At 39.6% G+C, this 22976-nt stretch overlaps 2 protein-coding genes across 2 annotated transcripts; one reads left to right on the forward strand and one right to left on the reverse strand.

Moving 5' to 3' along the window:
* Positions 1–222: 222 nt before the first annotated feature.
* Positions 223–14464, reverse strand: LOC112198460. The gene is made up of 2 exons (XM_024339590.1): positions 14204–14464; positions 223–405 (listed from the first exon to the last, which is right to left on the reverse strand). The coding sequence occupies exons 1-2, from the start codon at positions 14462–14464 to the stop codon at positions 223–225; spliced, it is 444 nt and encodes a 147-aa protein (XP_024195358.1).
* Positions 14465–18365: 3901 nt separating this feature from the next.
* Positions 18366–20887, forward strand: LOC112177025 (transcription factor MYB46). Its single transcript, XM_024315196.2, has 2 exons — positions 18366–18854; positions 19873–20887. Exons 1-2 carry the CDS (start codon positions 18547–18549, stop codon positions 20561–20563), a joined length of 999 nt encoding a protein of 332 aa, XP_024170964.1. The 5' UTR covers positions 18366–18546; the 3' UTR covers positions 20564–20887.
* The last annotated feature ends 2089 nt before the right edge of the window (positions 20888–22976 follow it).

The raw sequence follows: 22976 nt of genomic DNA on the forward strand, positions 1-22976 counted from the left end.
TAATCAAAAGACTAAAAATTGAAAAGCTAAAGGCCCAAACCCCTAGCCCAATTAAATAAAAAGCTCACTGGGTAGCTCAAAGAAGAAAGTCCAAACCCTAAGGCCCAAACAGGATTTGGAGAAGGCCCAAAACTTCATCTCCCTCGTGCATCCGTGTGCAACGCCGTCTGCTCCCATCACCAGTCCGCCATAGCTTGCCTCTCCGACCACGCAGCTCCGGCCCTACCCAGCAAACACCACCCACCGCTTGGCCTCACCGCGCACCCCTTCAGATCCCAAGCCGCCTGGATGCCCGGATCCTCCAGATCTCACCGCCGCATAGTTCCACAGAACTTTGCCGCCGCTCAAAACCATCAGACCCACGCCGCCGCCCGAATATGCGGAGCCCACGCCAGACTTCCATCCCTGCACAACGCAAATACCCAGAGATGTCATCTGGAACCTCAATTGAAAATACCAATGCATAGTAAATGCAAATTCCATCCACAGTTTTGCATATCTTGAAAAATTTAAATGCCTTTTTCATTTACTTTTCTATATGATTAAGCAATAATTTGAAATTATATAGTAACGCACATTATTAGTGAGAAGTATCTCTTAAATCAAAACCCTACATAGTCCATGGTTTTTTTCTCCAACTTCCAAATCTCAATTGTGAACCTCAACATAAAACCCTACGCGCGGAGAAAAAAGAACAGAGAGAGTTTCAAGCGATCTCTCTCGACCGAACGTCACCTGCGTTGCTGCCGCTTCGTTTTGGCCTGGGAGAGGATGGTGATTCGGGCTAGCAGCGTTGTTTTGTGGTAGCGGTTTGGTCCAGGGTTGGAGAATGGTTGCGGGATCTCGGAGCGGACTGATCGATCTCGATCTGTTCTTCTGGGATTGGGGATGAGGGCAGGAGTGGAGCAGCGCTGGGGTGGGGCTTGCCGGTGACGGGTGATGGCGTCATTGCGGTATAACGTCCCGAATCTAAATTCACCGGTTTACTAGTCATTTGGACAGTAAACGACAATTTGTTTTACCTTTACTTTTTTTTTCGGTAGCTTTAGTGGCCCTAAATTGTTGACCTTTTATTCGGGTCAAAATTTGAGAAATTTTTCTTCATGAAAGTTGTAGAGGACGTTAAACCGAGCGCGTGCATATGTGGTAGGTAAAAATCGGAGTTCGTACGTGAAAGTTATAAGCGAAATATTAAAGTTACTGTTCATGGTAACTTTCTATATATATGGAAAGTTACTGTGGTAGGTTTCCATTTTCGGAAACCTACCCCCCCCCCCCCCCCCCCCCCCCGCGAGATTTTCTCTCTCTATCCTCTTTCTCCCCGCGTCGGCCCTCTTCCCTTTCTCCTTCGATTTGCCGTCGTCCGGCCATTAATCGGCGAGACCCTGGTGGATGCCGACTCGCCTCCTCCTCCTCTACATGCTGGTGGTCGTGGGTTGTCACGATTTGAAGCTTGGAAATTTACTGTAGCAGTTGACGTTTTCCGGCAATTTCTGGCGATTTCGGCCATTTCCGGCCACCAAACCACTGTCGAAGGCGCGGTTTTTGCCAAGGATCGTTTTGCCCCTAGCCTTGAGCCACGATTTGCAGTGTAGAAGGAGAATCAAGGAGAACCCGATTATAGGGTTCTCGGGTTTTCTGGGCTTGTGTTCAACGGCCAAATTGGAGCTCTTCCAGGTAAAATTGGAACTTGTTGTAGTTGAGAAAGAGGTTGGGTTTGTTGAGTAGATGGTGCTGCCAAATTTTGGTGGCCATCAGAGGTGGTTGCAGGTGGCGCGTGGGGCCCACGTGCTGCCACTGTTGGTGGCGCGTGGAGGCGTGTAGGGCAGTGTTTTAATTCCGGTTTTTAGCCCATTAAATCCTATAAATTGTGTAGAGCTTGTATGTGAAGTTTGGTAATTTTTGGAGAAACTTGGAATTAATTATGAATTTTGAAGTTTAGGGTTTCGATTATCTAATTACGAGAATCCGACCCTCGGATATCTCTCGGTTCTGACTTGGAACCTTTAAGATAATGAATTAGTATTAGAGGTAAAATTTGGGTTGAATCCGAGAACAAGTGGAGAGTTGATTGGTGAGGGTTTGATTATGGGATTCGTATTAAATTGTCGAGTTATCGCTTACGGAATATAATCGTGTACAGGGCGACGTACCGAGCTCTGGCTCGATGAAGGAACTCGTATACGTGATCGTCGGAATAGTACTGTGAGTGGACTTTGTTTTTAAGTAAATGATGCATGCATTGATTTCTTTGAATATGCTCTATTTATTTATCAATTTACATTTCGAGCGTGTGATTTTAATCTCAGAGATTGATTTCGCTTTATCTCATATAAGTGCTTTCGATAATGATTTGTTTCCGAAGTTGATTATGATTTATAATCTTATTTGACGAATTATTTATTTCCGAGGTGATTTCCGGAATTATACCCTTAATTATAATCTATTTCGATTTGAGACTTTTAAAGGATTTTCGAAATGGGATTTCAATGGAGTTATATTCCTTATTTATTTATCGACTTCGGTTTTGGCATTGGGAATGCCTTGATGATGATTTTGAAATTGGTTTTGTTTCGGTTTACGGAAAACATGCTTATTATTATTTTCTTCCTATTTATTTGAATTTGAGAATATCTTGGCGTGTGGGACACGTCATTGGAAATTCTTTTACGAGAGATGGGGAAGCCTTATGTATTTATGGATTTACTTGGTTTTCGGATTTCTGTTGCCATACTTTGGGTGACTATTATCATTGCTAGCATTGATCTTCTGCCTTTGTGGCGAGGTGATGGGATCACCGAAGCCCTCCGCCTTTATGGCGCTGGTTACTGTCTCTGTGACAGTAATTCTCAAGCCTAGTATCCTATCGCTACACATAGTGGCGTAAGGGTATATTACGGGAGTAATGGGAGTACTTTAGCCTGGGAGGCTATCACCCGAGCCTGGGAGGCTCACTCGTATGGCTATCATCTTCCCCTACTCATTATATTCTTAACTAGCCGGGCTAGTCCGATTTTCCGTTTAACCAGCGGGGCTGGTCTTATTTCTTGAGTATCGGAGTTTCAATCTTTTCTTATCGTTGCTTGACTAGCGGGGCTAGTCCGATTTTCACTATAGCCAACGGGGCTAGTCTTATCTTCTTGAGAAATGAGATTTCAGTTTTACGATATATCTTATCGAATGTTGTGACTAGCGAGGCTAGTCGGTTTATCGTTTGAAATCCTCGAATTTCAAGCTAATTGTGTTTTCTAATTGTTGCATGCATCGGTTTTTAATGAAATAAATGTGGGAAAGTATGAATTTCTTTTCCTTTAAAATTTTTATTTTTGTCCACTCATGCTAACGTTTTTCGTCTACTTTCCCCTGGGCCCTTCGGTTTCAAAGGCCCAGTTTGCAGGCAAAATTAGTTGAGGTCGGGCGTACATGGAGTTGAGGCATAGTCAACTGCACGGCTTCCGCGTTTGCCTTTGAATTAGGTTTTCCTTATTTACCTTTCTATTAGAATTGCTCTGATTACCTGTGGGATTAATGTTATTCAAGTTGTGTTTTGTGTTATGTGAATTGGACGATGTTGTGATTTGGGGAGCAGGGTGGCTCCAGGAGAATAAGGATGAATGACTTAGAAGTGTAAATTTCGTTTCTACAGGTTTTGGGTAGTCCATTTTAGGGGAAGTTCTGCCAAATTTTTGGACGAATTTCTTCTAAGGTGGGCCCCGCAGGGCTACCTCGGATTTCAGGGTGAAATCTGGGTCGGGTCCTGTCAGTTGGTATCAGAGCATTAGGTTGTCAGATTCTGTAGACTTGTTCATATCTTGTTACCGTATATGCTTGACGTTACTCAGTACCTCCCGAGTGATGGCCCGACTGCAGCGGTTCCCCATCACATGCTCTTCGGTGCTGTTGTACTCATCAAGTGTGTACGGTACATGTCTAGTGGTTTTCCTTTAGGATCTATGCCTCCTGTACGCCGACCTCATCGGGATTTCACTACGTATCGGATTGAGTACATGTCATGCACCTTCCCCTGGTAATGGTAGAGTAAGGCTACTCTACAGATTCGAGTTATACTATGAAATATGATTCGAGGAAATGTTGTGGGTATATCTTCCTCGATGCCAACAAGTTTGTTGGGGCAAGGGTTATGGTGCGAGATCGGAGTTTGATTTTGTACCCGATGGTTAGAGATAAGCGACCATTGTTTTGGGCTGTCACTGAGTACTATAATTCTTTCAGAATTAGGATTGTTGTTAGAATTGAAATTCGTAATAATGATGGTTCTGACCTTGAACCTAGTTTTGGAGAATGTGTTACTTGGTACGATCGGCCCTGTAAGCGGCATATGGAATATTAATGAGATTTTTTGTGAATCTCATTGTTGGAAATCAATTATAGAGAATCCAGATGGAAATGTATCATAACTGGACACCTTATGTTGGCGTCATGTACGCATCACCCTCCGGTAGACAATAGGGAAAATTGAAGAAATATTCTGGGTTGTTATGGCTAGAAGCTACGTTTTCAAGTGGCTATGGTCACTGATGTTGATAAGTGGGAAGTGATAACAGTAAATGAGAATTGTAAGTAGAAGGAGATTTTTTTTTTTTAAAAAAAAATTGTTGGTTTTGGTCGTTGATCTAACCAGGGTGTATGAGCATAGTTTTGCTCGGAATAAAAGAAATTGATTTTAGATACCACAACTTATAATTTTGTCTTCCTGAGTCTTAACGAGTAGGGAGATGAACAAGAGTGGGCTTTTGAAGTTGACATGTGCTTGAAGTTCGAGAAATCGGAAGAATGCTTAAGGTTTTATAGTAGAGTTACGACTTTGGTCGGTAAATAATTGGGAGAGTTGGAATCAACTCCTCGTACGTGGTATTATGCAAATGGATGCCTTTGCTTATCCATTTATGAGTGAAACGGTTGTACGTAAATTTGGGGAATAGTGATAGTGACATAGTTGGGTGTTCTTAGAAATCCAAACGGAATTAACATGTGATACGGAGTTTGATTCGATTTCCGAATCGGGGAGTCATTGGAATTGAAATGTAGTAAGTTTTTGATGGAGCAATTGATGGATTGAATGGTTGAGAATTTATAAGAGCAGTAAGTAGGGTAACTCTAAGGACGTGGATTTTCCCAGCTGGTTCAGGAAGTTTTTCAAGTCATATTTGACCAGAGTCCTAAGTTACATTTTGAGTTAAACCCCTTATGGGTTGAACTTGGATTTTGATTGTTAGGTGGTGGGACCACTTTCGGATCTTGGTATCGCTGGAGGTGATACGAGATGTTGGACGGGTGTCCTTCATCTTAAAAAATCTAGTGTTGTTGTCAGCGGAGGATGAACTATGTAGCGAAAGTTGGAAGTTGGAACCGATTAAAAGCACAAAAGGGAGTATTGAGGTTTTGAAAGGTTTCAGAAATCAAGGACATTCGGATCGTCTTACGACGGCTGCGATCGTTTTGTCGCGCATGAGGGTACTATTAAGTGTCATTGGATATCCATTTGGGCGAAATTGTTGAACTTGGGATCAAGAAATGGTCGTAGGGACCCCACGGGGTGTCCATAGTAATTCAAGTGGAAGTACTATGCGATGTGGTTATGATCTTAGTTTAAAATCTATAAGTTATGCGGAGGTTGGTAGTAGTTTTCCTTGCGGGGCGACGCTAGTCAACAAGTTTCGGGATTCTTGTAGCATTCAATGACGGATTTCTCGATAAGTCTTTTGGGGACTATGAAAGAATTTCTTTCCTGTTTGTGGATTACGTCGTTGCTTCAATATCTCTTTTTCTTAATTCACGAGTCGATTTTCTTCTCTGCAGTATTTGAGGTGCTCTACGCTCACGTAACACGATGCACTTTTGCTTACTTATCGAATCATTTATAGGTTGCTTCAAACATAAGGTTTTTCAGCCACGAATGGAGGTAAACCGTTCTTATGGAATGATTGAGTTTGGCGGGGTTGCTATGGAATTGATCAAATTATTATGACCGACAAGGTTTCAGTTTGAGAATCGTTCATTTCAAGTATTGATTTTCTAATCTAGTTGGTCAACTCTTGGATCATATTTGGAACATCTACTAATGTTGTTGGAGACATCGTAGTCCTTAAAGGATTTGGTACATACAAGGTTTGGAAAATTCCGCAATGTCGTATCTATAATGAGATTATCATGAGGTTTTGTCAGATAGTTGGTTGGAGACGTTCTACCTGAGCGGGGTGGAGTAGTTATAAAAGAGAGTGCCTTCCTAGCTGATTAAGAAAGCTATTTTATGTTGGACTGATCAAATTCGAGTCTAGTATCTGATAATTCAGATTGTGGTACCCTCGGTAGTTAGAATTACCTGAGTATATGAATTAAGATTAAAATTTGGGGGCAATAGAGATCAACGAGAACGACATGGACTCAACTATACTTCAGATCTATGACTATTAAAGAAGTGTAGTCTCGGCTAAGAACAACTTGAGTGTGATGCATCTTCTTCCGGATTTAATTCGTTAAGCTGGAGTAGAGTTGGTAGTTATAATTCTTGCTTGCACTGGATTTCTGAAGACTTGGTACATGACGTGGTAGTTAAGTGAGTACTAACTGGTGAGAAATAGTAGCAGTTTTGAATGGAGACATTGGTAACCAGTAAATCTTTTGAGACACCTTTGATTTAGAAAAGTTTTTCACATTATTGTATTTATAAAAATTTTCGAGTGAGGTGTTATAAATGTGGCTAGCAAGGTAGCTATCAAATGAGTTTTCCTAGTCGACTCAGAACGTCATCTCATGGCTGGACCAATGATTTTTGTCAGGTGTCAGAGTAGCGCAGCGGAAGTGTAGTGGCCCCATAACCTACTTGATTAAGAACTTGTGGGTTCGTTCGAGGTTAACCTTTGTGTGTTGACAACTAGGGGACCTTTATGTGAACGACCTTCGATTAGGAATTCAGGCACAAACAAGCAAGGAAGTCATTTGTTTTGGAATTGTTGACTAGCAATGACCATCTTGTGGTTATCACAATATTGATGGTGAATGGGTTGGTTTTTCACTAAGCGATTTTTATGAGGAAGTTTTGAATGCTATAATTTTAATAGGGTGGTTTGTGACGCCAGTACCATGTGTTATCTGAGCTAACCATTGAAATGAATTTTCTAGTTTACACTCCTTTCAGACTTTGGTATCTCAGGTTATGAGTATTTAAAGGAGGAGTGGTCAAGGTTGAAATTTCGGATCTCATTATTTCTTGTTTAGCTTGAATTGTTTTTCAAGGAAAGATTTGGGGTGAATTGCACACAACCCAATATTCCTCGAATTCCATACCTGGGCATATACCCACGATTTATTGGAAATTAAATTGACAGCAGGAGTGTGAATCCTCAGTTTCCTATGATTTAATTTGTGAGGTAGGCAGCGTTTGAGAAATTGTGGTGCAATATTTGTTCGCGTAGTATGGTCTTTGAAATTGTTATTGTTGAAGCAGTAATTATATTAAATAAGTGTTGTTTTTGTGGTAGCTAAGGAACTACTTGTCTTGGGCTTGTGGTTAACAGTGATCACCTATTGGTTATCACCACGTTATTGGTGAACAGAGTGGATCTTCACCATACAAGTTATATGAAAAGATTATGGATACCTCTTTCCAACCGAATGACTTGTGATGTCAATATCTTGTGCTATCTGAGCTATATACCTGTTGTGACTTGCTGGAGTAGTTGGGATGGTCGGAGACTCTATGGATTGTTAAAGCCTTACCATCCCCACTGTAGTGAGATTGGTGTGTTAATAATGTGTACTTCGAGTTGGTGTGTACTCCTCAGCGGTATGAAATTTTTATAAGGAGGGGAGATTATAACATCCCGAATCTAAATTCACCGGTTTACTAGTCATTTGGACAGTAAACGACAATTTGTTTTACCTTTACTTTTTTTTTCGGTAGCTTTAGTGGCCCTAAATTGTTGACCTTTTGTTCGGGTCAAAATTTGAGAAAGTTTTCTTCATGAAAGTTGTAGAGGACGTTAAATCGAGCGCGTGCATATGTGGTACGTAAAAATCGGAGTTCGTACGTGAAAGTTATAAGCGAGAGATTTAAGTTACTGTTCATGGTAACTTTCTATATATATGGAAAGTTACTGTGGTCAGGTTTCCATTTTTGGAAACCTACCCCACCCCCACCCCCCGAGATTTTCTCTCTCTTTCCTCTTTCTCCCCGCGTCGGCCCTCTTCCCTTTCTCCCGTCGTCCGGCCATCAATCAGCGAGACCCTGGTGGCTGCCGACTCACCTCCTCCTCCTCTACATGCTGGTGGTCGTGGGTTGTCACGATTTGGCCGGAGAAGCACGATTTGAAGCTTGGAAATTTACTGTAGCAGTTGATGTTTTCCGGCAATTTCCGGCCACCAAACCATTGTCGAAGGCGCGGTTTTTGCCAAGGATCGTTTTGCCCCTAGCCTTGAGCCACGATTTGCAGTGTAGAAGGAGAATCAAGGAGAACCCGATTATAGGGATCTTGGGTTTTCTGGGCTTGTGTTCAACGGCCAAATTGGAGCTCTTCTAGGTAAAATTGGAACTTGTTGTAGTTGAGAAAGAGGTTGGGTTTGTTGAGTAGATGGTGCTGCCAAATTTTGGTGGCCATCGGAGGTGGTTGCCGGTGGAGCGTGGGGCCCACGCGCTGCCACTGTTGGTGGCGCGTGGAGGCGTGTAGGGTAGTGTTTTAATTCCGGTTTTTAGCCCATTAAATCCTATAAATTGTGTAGAGCTTGTATGTGAAGTTTGGTAATTTTTGGAGAAACTTGGAATTAATTATGAATTTTGAAGTTTAGGGTTTCGATTATCAAATTACGAGAATCCGACCCTCGGATATCTCTCGGTTCTGACTTGGAACCTTTAAGATAATGAATTAGTATTAGAGGTAAAATTTGGGTTGAATCCGAGAACAAGTGGAGAGTTGATTGGTGAGGGTTTGATTATGGGATTCGTATTAAATTGTCGAGTTATTGCTTACGGAATATAATCGTGTACAGGGCGACGTACAAAGCTCTGGCTCGATGAAGGAACTCGTATACGTGATCGTCGGAATAGTACTGTGAGTGGACTTTTGTTTTTAAGTAAATCATGCATGCATTTATATCTTTGAATATGCTCTATTTATTTATCAATTTACATTTCGAGCGTGTGATTTTAATCTCAGAGATTGATTTCGCTTTATCTCATATAAGTGCTTTCGATAATGATTTGTTTCCGAAGTTGATTATGATTTATAATCTTATTTGACGAATTATTTATTTCGGAGGTGATTTCCGGAATTATACCCTTAATTATAATCTATTTCGATTTGAGACTTTTAAAGGATTTTCGAAATGGGATTTCGATGGAGTTATATTCCTTATTTATTTATCGACTTCGGCTTTGGCATTGGGAATGCCTTGATGATGATTTTGAAATTGGTTTTGTTTCGGTTTACGGAAAACATGCTTATTATTATTTTCTTCCTATTTATTTGAATTTGAGATTATCTTGGCGTGTGGGACATGTCATTGGAAATTCTTTTACGAGAGATGGGGAAGCCTTATGTATTTATGGATTTACTTGGTTTTCGGATTTCTGTTGCCATACTTTGGGTGACTATTATCATTGCTAGCATTGATCTTCCGCCTTTGTGGCGAGGTGATGGGATCACCGAAACCCTCCTCCTTTGTGGCGCTGGTTACTGTCTCTGTGACAGTAATTCTCAAGCCCAGTATCCTATCGCTACACATAGTGGCGTAAGGGTATATTACGGGAGTAATGGGAGTACTTTAGCCTGGGAGGCTATCACCCGAGCCTGGGAGGCTCACTCGTATGGCTATCATCTTCCCCTACTCATTATATTCTTGACTAGCGGGGCTAGTCCGATTTTCCGTTTAACCAGCGGGGCTGGTCTTATTTCTTGAGTATCGGAGTTTCAATCTTTTCTTATCGTTGCTTGACTAGCAGGGCTAGTCCGATTTTCACTATAGCCAACGGGGCTAGTCTTATCTTCTTGAGAAATGAGATTTCAGTTTTACGATATATCTTTTCGAATGTTGTGACTAGCGAGGCTAGTCGGTTTATCGTTTGAAATCCTCGGATTTAAAGCTAATTGTGTTTTCTAATTGTTGCATGCATCGGTTTTTAATGAAATAAATGTGGGAAAGTATGAATTTCTTTTCCTTTAAAATTTTTATTTTTGTCCACTCACGCTAACGTTTTTCGTCTACTTTCCCCTGGGCCCTTCGGTTTCAAATGCCCAATTTGCAGGCGAAATTAGATGAGGTCGGGCGTACATGGAGTTGAGGCATAGTCAACTGCACGGCTTCCGCGTTTGCCTTTGAATTAGGTTTTCCTTATTTACCTTTCTATTAGAATTGCTTTGATTACCTGTGGGATTAATGTTATTCAAGTTGTGTTTTGTGTTATGTGAATTGGACGATGTTGTGATTTGGGGAGCAGAGTGGCTCCAGGAGAATAAGGATGAATGACTTAGAAGTGTAAATTTCCTTTCTACAGGTTTTGGGTAGTCCATTTTAGGGGAAGTTGATAGGAGCATTTTAATGCGACGTTTTAACTGTTATTTCCCTACATTTCTTGCGTTATTTCCTTATTAAAACTCTGTTTAGGGAAGTTTCCATTCTTTGATTGGGAAAGTTCCTAATTGTAGAAAGTTTCCGTTTTATAGTTTCTATTTTCCATTTTTAGAAAGTTTCCATTTTAGTTTAGGAAAGTTTCCATTTCTTATTTTAGAAAGCTTCTATTTTCAGGTCTTTGGAATAAATAAGCTGAATTGAGTTCATAAATGGAAAGAGAAGTTTCATGAAGATGACATGGCAAGGAGAGATTCAAGGAAGAGTTTTTAAAAAAGGAAAATACATTTTCCTTGGGAATTAAATTTGCCGTGAAATACCTAGAGGAAAACAAGGTGACAACGTGGGAATTAAGGTGATTGATTGAGAATTTCACGTGGAATAAATCAAAGGAGATTTTCTTGGGAGATTTTTATGGAAAGAAATATTGTTGGAGGAGTAAATTGGTGTGATTGCCAACGTGAAAATCAGAAATAATCAAGGAGATGACACAAAGAGAGATTCAAGGGAGATATTTATGGAAGGAAAATATGTGTGCACCAAGGAAAAGCTCAAAAGGCGTCCAGATTCATCCCTAAATTCCCCAAAGGAATGTTGACCGAAATTCATGAAGAAAATCAGAATAATTTCAAGGAAATTCGGCAATTAAATATTAGGGAGGTATTTTAGAGAATTATGATTGGTTGGAACACATCACAAGGCTTACTTGACATTCTATGATTGGTTGGACCACATCACAAGCTTACTTGGCGAATTATCATTGGTTGAAGCTATGTGGAAAATTCTGATTGCTTTGTGAACCCTAGCCATGCTCCTATATATACCCACCTCTTTGACGTTGAGAAGGGTTCCACACACCTTAGAAAAAATCAGAAAATACATATTGTTGCCGTGAGCCTCTATCATCTTCTCTCCATCCTCTAAAGCAAGCCCGGAGTTCAAGCAAGGCCGAAGGGAGAAGAAGGAGCCGTGACATATTCCTCCACCATCCACCATTGAAGACTTGCTTTCAAGCTTCAAGGATCACAACGAAAATCATCCATCCTCATCTTCCATCCACGGTGTAATTCGACCTCTACTTTGTAACCTTTGTTTGATTTCGTTGGTTTTGTTTTAGTTGACATTCATGATTGAACAAAATTATTATTTCTGGAATTTTTATGATCAAATGAGAATTTCGACTCTTATATTGTAATTCGAGAGTTGCTTATGTGAGTTTGTTTAATTAAATTTGCTTTATAGATATCTTTTGTATTTTAATCTTATGTGGTTCGAAACACTTAGGGTTTTGATATGAATGGTGCTAGGTTTAAGAACATGAAATCAACTTTTTGTTTTGTGTAACTTGAATCGAAGTAGTAAAGGTTTTGGACAAAAACCGAATTTAATTAAAAAGGATTGCAATTAGGTGGACTTTTTCATACTAAGTTGTACACTTGAGTTGATAGCCTTTCCATGTGTTTCATGCGTTAAACATGTCATGATTGACTAGCTTTCTAGGGCTTGATTACATGTTTGATAGGATTAATCTTTGTGCTTTCACTTAGGTTAATTAGCATTGAAAAGTGAAAAATGGGAAATTATTTGCTTTCGAATATTTCACATGATCAACTCCTTTCTCATGACTTAGATGAACAATATTAGGGTTTAATCGAATTTGATCATAGTTTCGGTTTTGATCTTTGTTCTCTCATTCCACCCGTGTATATATGTTTCTACATTTTCATTATTTTATTTATTTTAGTTTTTAATTTAATAATCCTAAAACCCCCTAATTGTGTTTACTTGTATATATTTCTTTCTTTGTTTTATTTTTGTAAATAATACTTTTTACTTTTATTAATTTGTTTTTGCAATTACAGGTGTACCCTCAATCCCCGGTTAGAACGATCCCCTTATTCTATACTAACGATGACATTTCAGGGTTAAATTATGCGCTTGTTTTAAGCGTATCAGAAGTTCTGCCAAATTTTTGGAAGAATTTCTTCTAAGGTGGGCCCCGCAGGGCCACCTCGGATTTCAGGGTGAAATCTGGGTCGGGTCCTGTCATGCGGCATCTGGGCAGCGGCTGGGACTTCGGTCTCGTACGTCTGCTGGGTTCTTGGGGGGGGGGGGGGTCTGCGTTACGGAACGGCAGTGCGGCGAGGTTTGGATGCGGTGCGGCTGCATGGTGAAGGCAAAGCACGCTGGCAGCAAGCTTGGTGGGCTAGAGCGCTGGGCCCATGGGGGGAGTGGTGGTTGGGCTGGGTTTTTGCTTTGGGGCCTTGCTGGTGGTCTTTAATGTCTAATTATTTAGTTTCTCGTTGTTTTCTTTCCATTGTTTTTGTGGTGAGGTGTTTTGATTTAGGTTTTTGGCTTAGTTTAATAAGTGTCTACTCTTTCGAGCTAGGATTCTGGAGTCTTGGTATGGTAGGTGTGTCATGTTATTCCCAGGATTTCAATTTACTTTTTTGCAGTCAAAGTAATGGGGAGAATCTCCTGCACATGGTCTAGCGGTTTTGGGTCATGGTGTGGAAGGGAGTACCTTTCTTCTTGAGGTTGGCTGTGAGGATGTGCTTTGTCTCCTGGGTTAGTATGGATGAAGTGCCGTGGATATGGCGTTATTTCCGGGGACTATATGTTTTACTCTCGATGTTATCTTGTTGTCAACGTGGCTGTCACTTGCTTTTGCACGTGGTCTGGTTGGTTTGGGACACAGTGTTGATGAAGGGGAAGTGGTTGTTTGTAATGTTGGCTGCAGAGATTAATCGTGACTCTCAGAAGTGGTCTTATGTTGTAGCCCGAGTTGAGGGGCGATTAGGTTGATTAGGGGTTGGGCCCGTTTGGCTTATGGATGTCATCGTAGATGACGGACCCGTAATTGAGGTTGTTCTTAGGGAGGAGAGTGGGGAATTTATGTCCACCACCGGTTGTTTCCATTTGTAATCGTATTTTATGGAATAAGATGTTTCTTTCATCCTAAAAAAAAAAAAAAAAAAACCCTACATAGTCATGAAACCAATCCTCGTAGCTCCAAAAAGTCGATCCAGGACGGCAGATCAACAAACTTGGGGTAGCACAATGGCCACTGCAAGCGGGTGGGTTATAGACCCAATAGCCTCCAATTTCACTAGTGGCCATAGCCTCCCTTTCTAGTAGTGAATGTTAGAACAGCAATGGCGCCAAAAACTTCATACGACTTCCAAGTGCACCAAATAAGAAAGAAAAAAGATGAGTACTCTCGAGTTTTCTTAGCAAACAAGAAAAGCAGAACACAAACCACCCACTTAAAAGGGGAGTTAGGGTGGTGGTTACCTTAAGAACCCAACTAAATCAATCTGAACTAAGAAAACAGAAACAAATATCTAAAAGACAATTTTTCTAGATTGAACAAGAGTGAACTACACGTAACCCATACTCAAGTCTCGGACTTCCAAGCAAACCAACCCTGCTCCATAGCCGTACCACACATCAACACGGCTATAATGCCAAATAAAGGCAGAACCCAGATCAGCCACCTGGAGGAGTCGACCACACTAGAGCTTAATCTGGGGTGGCGGCGGCGGCGGCTGCGGCGGCGGCCAGTAGCACATAGCCGGAATTCATCAGGGGTCATATCAGAAAATTGATTGATTCCTACCGTAAAAGAGTGATTCCCTTGCTTGTTGAAGTTCTTGACCCACTCCAACTTGTTCTTGAAGATTGCGAAACGCCTCTCCTTCTCTTCGTCGTTCGGGTAATGTTTGTCGAAGGCTGCCATCCATCGCTCAAATTCTAGGAAAAGAGTAGAATTTGGATTCTCTTTGAATCTGCGGGATGTGGCTTGTGATGTTCCCAAAATCCCCAGCCACATGATGAATAATAATGTGGAGGTGATCGCGAGGCTTTTTGTATAAGCCATTGCTTTGTCAAAAGAAAGAGTGACAAAGATATATGTAAGAGCTGCGAAACTCTGGGATTAAATATAGAAGGGTTAAGGGTAAATGTTATGGGTTAAGAATGCATGCATCTATATAAATGAGCCCATGTACAACCCTAGCATAGCGCATCCATTCTTCTATATGGTAATAGCTATAGATTCTTATTGAAAAATGAAAACTGAAACTGATCAAACATTTATAGTGAATTTAATAATTTCAAGGAGGATATATCGTATGGGATTTATTACTCATATTTAATCGGATCATTCCTCATTTACATTTTCACTTCCCTTTTTCGTTTGCTTTTTTCATAATTTTTTGGTAGGTAATGGCCAACATAATTGCAAAATGTAATCAATTAAGATTGAAGATTATATATGATCAGATTTGCTCACCTAAGGGACAGTTTTAAAGGACTGTGAGGGACAAATGCATCTAAACCATATGTATTAAATATAAAAGCAGAAATTATAACAATTTAAAACTGTGCATTTATTTTCAGCCGTCAGATTCAGTTGTCCCTCACAGTCCCTTCAAAACTGTCACTTAGGTGAGCAGACCTATATACACCCCTTTTTGGGGAAGACAATAAAAGACATCACTTAAGTAATTTCAACAATTTTCTAAATTTCGAACATACGTTAGAACCGATAATTAAAAACCATGACTCAGGGCCCAGAGTTTTCCGTGTCAAGAGGAGTCGGGAATTGTGGCCTGGTGGTTAACTTGTTGTTAGTAGAGGTGAACTCAGTGTACTCGGCCAAGATCATTATGCCTCTGGCCGTGAAGCTGTATATGAACGATTCCTGACTCATTGGCCTGTACTGAGTTACCTCGGAACTCGAAGAGAGAAGATAAAGAGTTTTTCGTTTTTTTATTTTATTTTTTTAAATTAAAAAAGGGTAAAGAATAGAAATTAAGAAAATAAAATTTCAATGAGCTTTTGTGCTAAATTGTTAGTAACTGTCCTCTATAAGCGGCTCGCCTACTTGATACTACAGTGACCATGCAGGTCCAAAGGCATCACTTTGTCATTGTTTTTCTTGAGACCCTTAATGATGAAGATGGCAATTTGTGCAGTGCTTGGCTTGATGGCAAGTGTAATGATGGGGGATCTGGTAATTGTTATCTAGCTACGAGGATGAATCTATTCCCTCGGAATGTGCTAATCTCAAATGAAAAGAAAAGACTCTTACGCGTATTTTTCCTTGTTTTTTGTTTCTCTTATTTAATTTTGAAAATGAACAAAACATTATCGTTCCAAAGCTATATATATATATATATATATATATATATATATATATATATATATATTCCTTTGCAATATTTTTGTGGCATATGCAATTGTCAGTTTGGTTAATGATTTTCAAATTTATGTAGCCTTTTCCTTCCCTACTATTGATATCTCAGTGGATGCGCTTTTTGTCCCATTGGTTGCTCGATCATTCCCTTCCTCACTTTTTTCCTTTCCACCTTGAAAAGTTTGACGAAGAAATCCCATCATACATCAGCTGCTACAAGGAATAAAAGATGAAACCAGTTGTGGGGATCAAAGCGGATTAATTTGTCCACCTTTTCTTTCACAAGTTTTCTGACTAGCTAGTGCTTTTTCAGCTCATGATTTGTTGCTCTGCAGGAAAGAATTTGGCAATTCACTGCACTCACCCAGATTTAAAGACAGATTCGATTCCCTCAACAATGATACGATATTTTCAGTTTGTTGTAGTACAAGGTGTAAGACTGAATGGATTCAGGTGAGTTGGTCTTTCTTGTCTTTGTAACCAAGTAGGCATGTTGCTTGGGAGAGCCTCAAAAGCATAAGTTTTTCGATTCTATCTTGGACAGCTGTAGAAAAACAGAAAGAGCTTTTACAAACATTTGAGTAGCTTGAGAGTTTTCCACTCGCTACTTTTTCCCTGAAAAAAAAATGTGATAGTGTCATCTTTTGGTAAACAAACACAAGTAACTGATAATTACCTGGAGGGATTGAATATGACTGCCTTGTAATCTGATTTGCCATTTGGATTGGAAAATGACTAGCTAGGCAGTATTAGATTTTAACATGCAGGGACGGCAGGAATTGGTAATTAAGAGAGAAAATGCTCTAGAAAAGCTAACTGTACTGGCAATACAAGGCTGTGGTTTATATATTATGAAGAATGTGGAACTTGTATGCTTGTATCCAAAGGCTGTGCAAATGGCGCATAGTTTATGGAATAAAATTCAAATTGTGTTGGCTTAATTAGATCCGATTCTGGTACATACGTCAATTAACAGAATTACGTGATGAGATGTTAAGATATACCAAGGCTTTTGGATAAGAATATATGGATCAGCTTGTCTAGTAAGTAATGCCAACAGAACTCTCATAATTCAGTTAATATAGATTGGCTCTTAAGTTTTGTACCTGTGTTAGGCATTTAACCCCGGGCCAGGCAAGCTTTTGTAGGTAATCTGTTGCTATCCATATTCTTTAGTAAATATTGAACTTCACGTTAGACATTTTTAATTTTGCATAACAACATATAATTTAGACCCTTTTTTACCGATATATTGGTCGGGCTGGATGGTGTTTGAAGTTTGAACCTGCTAGGCGGCAGTTGATCGAGTTTTGTTTCTCAAAAATGAGGAACTGGCGACTCTTTGGATATCGAACTTTGACCACTGTACGTATAAGTAGGGATGACGGATAGGCTCGGGTCTAGACTTGGAATTGCTCCAAAGCAACTAGCTTCGACTTGTAGTTATCTGGTGATTTTGAGGAGGCTTTTAGCGTAATGGTTGGCTTCGGCTGAGGCTTGGATTCAGTGCATGGAGTCGATGACAAGATGACTACTCGCCATTGTGACATTCCTAATCTCTGACGCAGATTGACTAATCTCCTATCCTCATGGACTTCGGTCCAACTTATATATTTGACTTTCTTGATGGGTTAAATAATTATAATAATTTTGTATCCATATGAGCCAGGAATAGGAGGGTACAAAATCTATTCTTTTGTTATTTTTAATTAATAGGATTAGATAAAATTAGCTTCCCGGAGAGTATGAAACCTACCCTCGGTTCTGAAGGAGGAGCAGGATTCAATACTCCAAAAAAAAAAACTTGTATAAATAGAAAATTTTAACCCTTTGTTACCTACATTTTAAATGCCTTAATTTAACAATTCTCCCACAAGTTATAAACTATCAATTTCATTTATCGTGAGTTGGCAACTAGTTAAGCACTTATTCTATTGCATGCCGGCCAGTACTTGGTCGACATGTATAATTCTGCTAGCTGCGCAATCTTAACTTCTAATTTGAGATTGAGAATGCATTTATTTGACCAAAAGTGGAACAATAATAGGGTACTCTAGATCCGAAAGTGAAAGAAACAAAATTTGCTTGAGAAGCGTGTTTGGTAATTCAATAAGTTTCATTCATGCAACGAACTAAACAATCCAAACTAATTATTAGTACAAACAAGTGTCAAAACTGCAAGACTTTGCCTAGTGTAGATCAAGAGTACTTCTGTACTATATCTCCCTCCTTCCCTCTCTCTCTCTGGGATTAGGGCCTTAGGCTTATACTTCAAATTCACGTGTATATTGATAAAGAGAGAGAGGGAGTTGGTGTTCTTGTGTTTGACTCTTTCGTGTCCTTTTCGATGCATTTTTCTTCACTCACAAGGTAATGATCTTATTTCATCCATCTATCTGCTCTTTGTGTACAAACATTTTTTGCTTCCACTTCACATAATCAATTCTCTCTTTCTCTCTCTAGGCATCTCATATGGAGGTCCCCCTCCAATCCGTTTTCCACTCCACCCATATTTCGACCAACAAACACAATCTCTCTTTCTCTCTGCATATAATTTTAAGCAAACCCCACAAACCATCAACATCATCATCACCATTACCACCGCATGAAGCCATCGATCTCATCGGTCATCTTATATACTCATTCTTTCAGATCTCCATCACTTAAACAAGACAAAGCCTGAAACTCGATATTTCCCTCCATACCCCATATCTGACCGATATATACCATATTTGAAACCAAACTAGCGAAAAACTCTAATCATGAGAAAGCCAGAGTTGTCCGTGGGAAAAGACGTAAAAGCGAACAGTAACAGCAAGAATAAGATGATGAATAATAAGCTCAGGAAGGGATTGTGGTCGCCGGAGGAAGACGAGAAGTTGATGAGGTACATGTTGAGCAATGGACAAGGGTGTTGGAGTGACATTGCTAGAAACTCTGGTCTCCAAAGGTGTGGAAAGAGTTGTCGTCTTCGTTGGATTAACTACTTGAGACCTGATCTCAAGCGTGGTGCATTTTCGCCTCAGGAAGAACACCTTATCATCCATTTTCATTCCATTCTTGGCAACAAGTACGTGTACTCTATATCTCTATATAGACACTTCGATCTCTTACTCTCTTCACTAATTGTTATATATAATGGATGATGTTGGATATGAATTTAGGATGCCTGTGTATACACACGTATTATAGACGTGATATGTTCTACATACATTCTGATTCAGATGGTATAGGCATTAAAATAGGGTTGTGTTTGATATGGAGCTAGGTTCAGATGACGGCAATGTGGATTTTGCAAATTTTTGCCTCATCGTTCAAATGGTTAAAACCACAGAGTAGTTGCCGGTCGGCACGGTGGAGATCCCACCCTAGAACACACCCACACGCATACATAGAAATCTTGTCTAATAACATTTCTGTTTTTGGTTTCAAAAATTTCATCAGTTAATTGAGAAGAAGAAAAAAGGAAGGAAAAGTACATTTACAATATTGATATATAAAACAAAACTACAGATTGTTTCACATTTCATTATTTGAAAATTTTTTGTTTCATACATTCTCCATCATATATAACTCATTTCTCATTCTTTTCTCCCTCAGTTTTCCTCTTAATTCTTCCTGTCATCTTTAACTTCAAAAAAAAAAAAAATGAAGACTAAATAATTACTAGACTCACTTTAAATTTTGCACCAAAAAACGAAAAAAAAGAATTTGGGCTTATTAGAGGGAGGACTCCAACTTGGGACCTCTTCCATTAAAGGGAGGAGAAATACAACTAGCGTACAAGTTAGTTGGTATAACTTTAACGTGTACGTCATGTATATGGTTATCACATGTATATGATTTATACTTACCACTTGTTCATGCGCGAAGCTCGTCTGCTAATTGTTTGAGCTCGGCCTGTACGTACTTGCTATAACTCAACGAACTACGCATCCATTTAAAGACGCACATTACGAATTAATTACATTCATTAAGTCTGCATGATAGGTACCTAACAGATATACATAGCTGATATTATTCATGTATATATACGTATAATTAATCAGTTATCGGTTTCTTTTTTGTTGGGGTTTTAATGAATTCAGGTGGTCACAGATTGCTGCACGTCTTCCAGGACGAACAGACAATGAAATCAAGAATTTTTGGAACTCTGCATTGAAAAAAAGGTTGAAAAATAACAACATTTCCACATCGGCATCTTCACCGAACGAGAGTGATCATTCGTCGGAGCCGAATGTCAATATTGGGGGAGCAACGCCATTTATCCCCATGCACAATGAACATGACATGTTGATGAGCATGATGTACATGGACTCATCATCGTCCTCATCCTCAGCATCCATGCAAGTCATCAACAACAGCACATTCGCTCCTAACTTCTCTGTGCTTGACAGTTCCTCTTTACTGAACTACGTGAATCACACAGGCTTGACACAGCTACCAGAAGCGCAGTATGGGGATTACGGAAATTACTTGGAGGCTGGTCATAAAATGGGGATAGAAGGTGATCTTTGTCTTCCTCATCTTGAGACTAGTAGAAGAAGTTTAATAGAGAAGAATAATGGTCAAGTAGTTGACAATCTAAGCAATAACAATATCAACCACTTCCATAATGATAACAATAATAATTGCTTTACTAACACGGCGAGTAATATGAGCTTTAAAGTAGATGACGGGGACATATTTGAGCAAGCTGAAGCTGGAGGAAGCTCAAGAGTTGGAGAAGAATGGGATTTTGAGGGTTTCATGCAAGATATATCCTGCTTTCTTTCTTAGCTTTGCCATTATTTGCAAAGAAAATTTTGGCAACTAAAACCCATTTCTTTGCCCATCCAAACAAAACCCTAGCCGTTTTTGTGCATGCATGCAATCATATCTCGTTGTTGCTTTGAAGAGATTCAAGTGTAGGTATATCAATAATAGTGATACAGAGCTGTAGAGATTAATAGACTATATTCGAGGATGTAATAATTTTCGTCAAATAATTTGTGTACAAAAGATCAATAAGAATGTCAGAGGAGTTTAAGTTGTCAATTAGTGCGAGAGAAGACGAGAAAGATGTAGCACACATTATGTTAATAAAATAATAAGCAGCTTATGAGGCACTATCTCTGGTATGTTTTTCTTATTTTTTTATTTTTTAATTAATTAATTTATTTATTTTTATGATTATTTAATATTCTCCAAGTAGTTTCCGTAATTTTATTCTCAGTTTAATATTTTAGGTCCTTGCGGTTAGCTCAAGTGGTGAGATGTAATTGGAAATTCAGTTATGACTAGGTTATATCAGGAGTTCGATTTTCTTCCAATGTAATTTTTCACCACTTGAGCTAAGCCCAAACACATATACTATCTCTCATTTTAATTTTATGATGAACTCAATTATCTTTTTTACTTTCTTTAAAGTAACCCTATAAGACCATCTCCAATGGAGTGGTCATTTGCCACATGGAATGTTCAACGGTTACAAATGAAAGATGAATTCAATTCAATAGATATGTCAAATCCTACGTGGATTTGACATTCCAATTCTTACTGTCAAAATTGACAGACCCAAACTCGTCTGTCTTTTCTTTTTTTATTCATTCTCTCTCTCTCCTTCTCCCTTCTTTCTCGTCTCTCTCTCTCTCTTTATTCATACCCAGAACCAGACCAAAGAAGATAGATGGTACAACGACGAAACAAGAAGGGTTCATACTAAAACAAGAAGGGAATATGTACAAGATCTCTTCATGTTTGTTTCTCCTTCTCCCTTCTTTCTCGTCTCTCTCTCTTTGAAGATGCTCAAACCCAGTTCTTTGACCCAATTGCTTAAACCCAAGCAAATACAATCGGATCCAATATAATCACCAATTAGAACAACTATCGTAGAACACCCAGATTCATCATTCACATCCTAGCAGGGAAAAAGCAATCAATCTCAAATTCTCAATAAGTTCGTGCATGTACAGATAGAAAGGGCAGGATAGAAATTTAGACAGAACAGTAGAAAAAGGAGGAGACAAAGAAAAGAACCAGAAGGAGAAGAAGATAAGAGGAAGATGATGTGATGATGAAAGAGAAGGGAAGGAAGATGGAGGAAAAGAGTAGAAACAGAATGGGAGCCGATCTGGGGATGAGGATGGAGAGAGAGAAAAAGCTCTCTTGATTTTTCTTATATTAAATAGTTTGATAAATAATAAAATAATATTTAAATTTAACATATCTGCTGGAGCAAAAATTTGTCAAAAAAGACATTTGACACATCAACTGTCAAATTTGAATTTGACACAAGCATTTTAACACTAGCATTGGAGATGCTCTAAGAAGGCTGATAAAGACCATTTTTGGAACAACTTGGACAAGACAATGCCTAATCACTAAGGGGACGTTTGTTATATGGAATTGGACTGGCTTATCTCATATAAACAGACTTATTCCATGTTTGGCATCACCCATGACTCCATTAAATGAAACTATGGCATCCCAAAACTAGACTCAACACATTCTTCCATGACTGTGGAAGCTGCGTTCTTTGCTTTAGCCTAGCCTTCTCCACAATCTTCACCCATTTTGAAATTACGCACAAAGACCTCATTCCTAGCCCCAACATTCATAATTGAATCAAAATTAGCCTAAAGAAACCCGAAACCACCACCACAGACGGTGTACCCGACGGTGGCTGAAACACCCAGAAACCAATTCTTCCAAAACATAATCAAATTCGAAAATCATGTAAACTAGCATGTAGAACACAAAGAGTAGATCAACTTTCATACCTCATGCACCTCAATATATTGCCGGAGCCGCGGGAATTTGTAGAGGTTTTGCCGAAGACTTCGGCGTTCTATTCTCTCTCCACACCCACCAATCGGACCAATTGAGGCTAGAGGCAAGTCGGCTACTACAAGACTGATTGAATCTGACCAGTGCGCCGGCTGGAGGTGGCCTGATGGCAGAGTTCTGATCAAGTCACCGTTTGGAGCTTCGTTGGTTTTGCAGATTAGTGGTGTTGATGGTTTTAGTTCTATAATTAATCCTGCTGGCACCAAATGTGGGTCAAGACATTCTATAGCATAAGCCAAGCTTGAGGAGTGCAAGACTCTTAAAGAAATTAAGACTAGGTAACACAATCCCCCTAACAAACGTGCCATAAGGGTCTAACCAAAACCTCAGTGAGCCATTCTAGGTCCAACATTAGTAGATGATC

This window comes from Rosa chinensis, chromosome 1 (assembly GCF_002994745.2).
Source record: "Rosa chinensis cultivar Old Blush chromosome 1, RchiOBHm-V2, whole genome shotgun sequence".
In the NCBI taxonomy this organism is placed as follows: Eukaryota; Viridiplantae; Streptophyta; class Magnoliopsida; order Rosales; family Rosaceae; genus Rosa; species Rosa chinensis.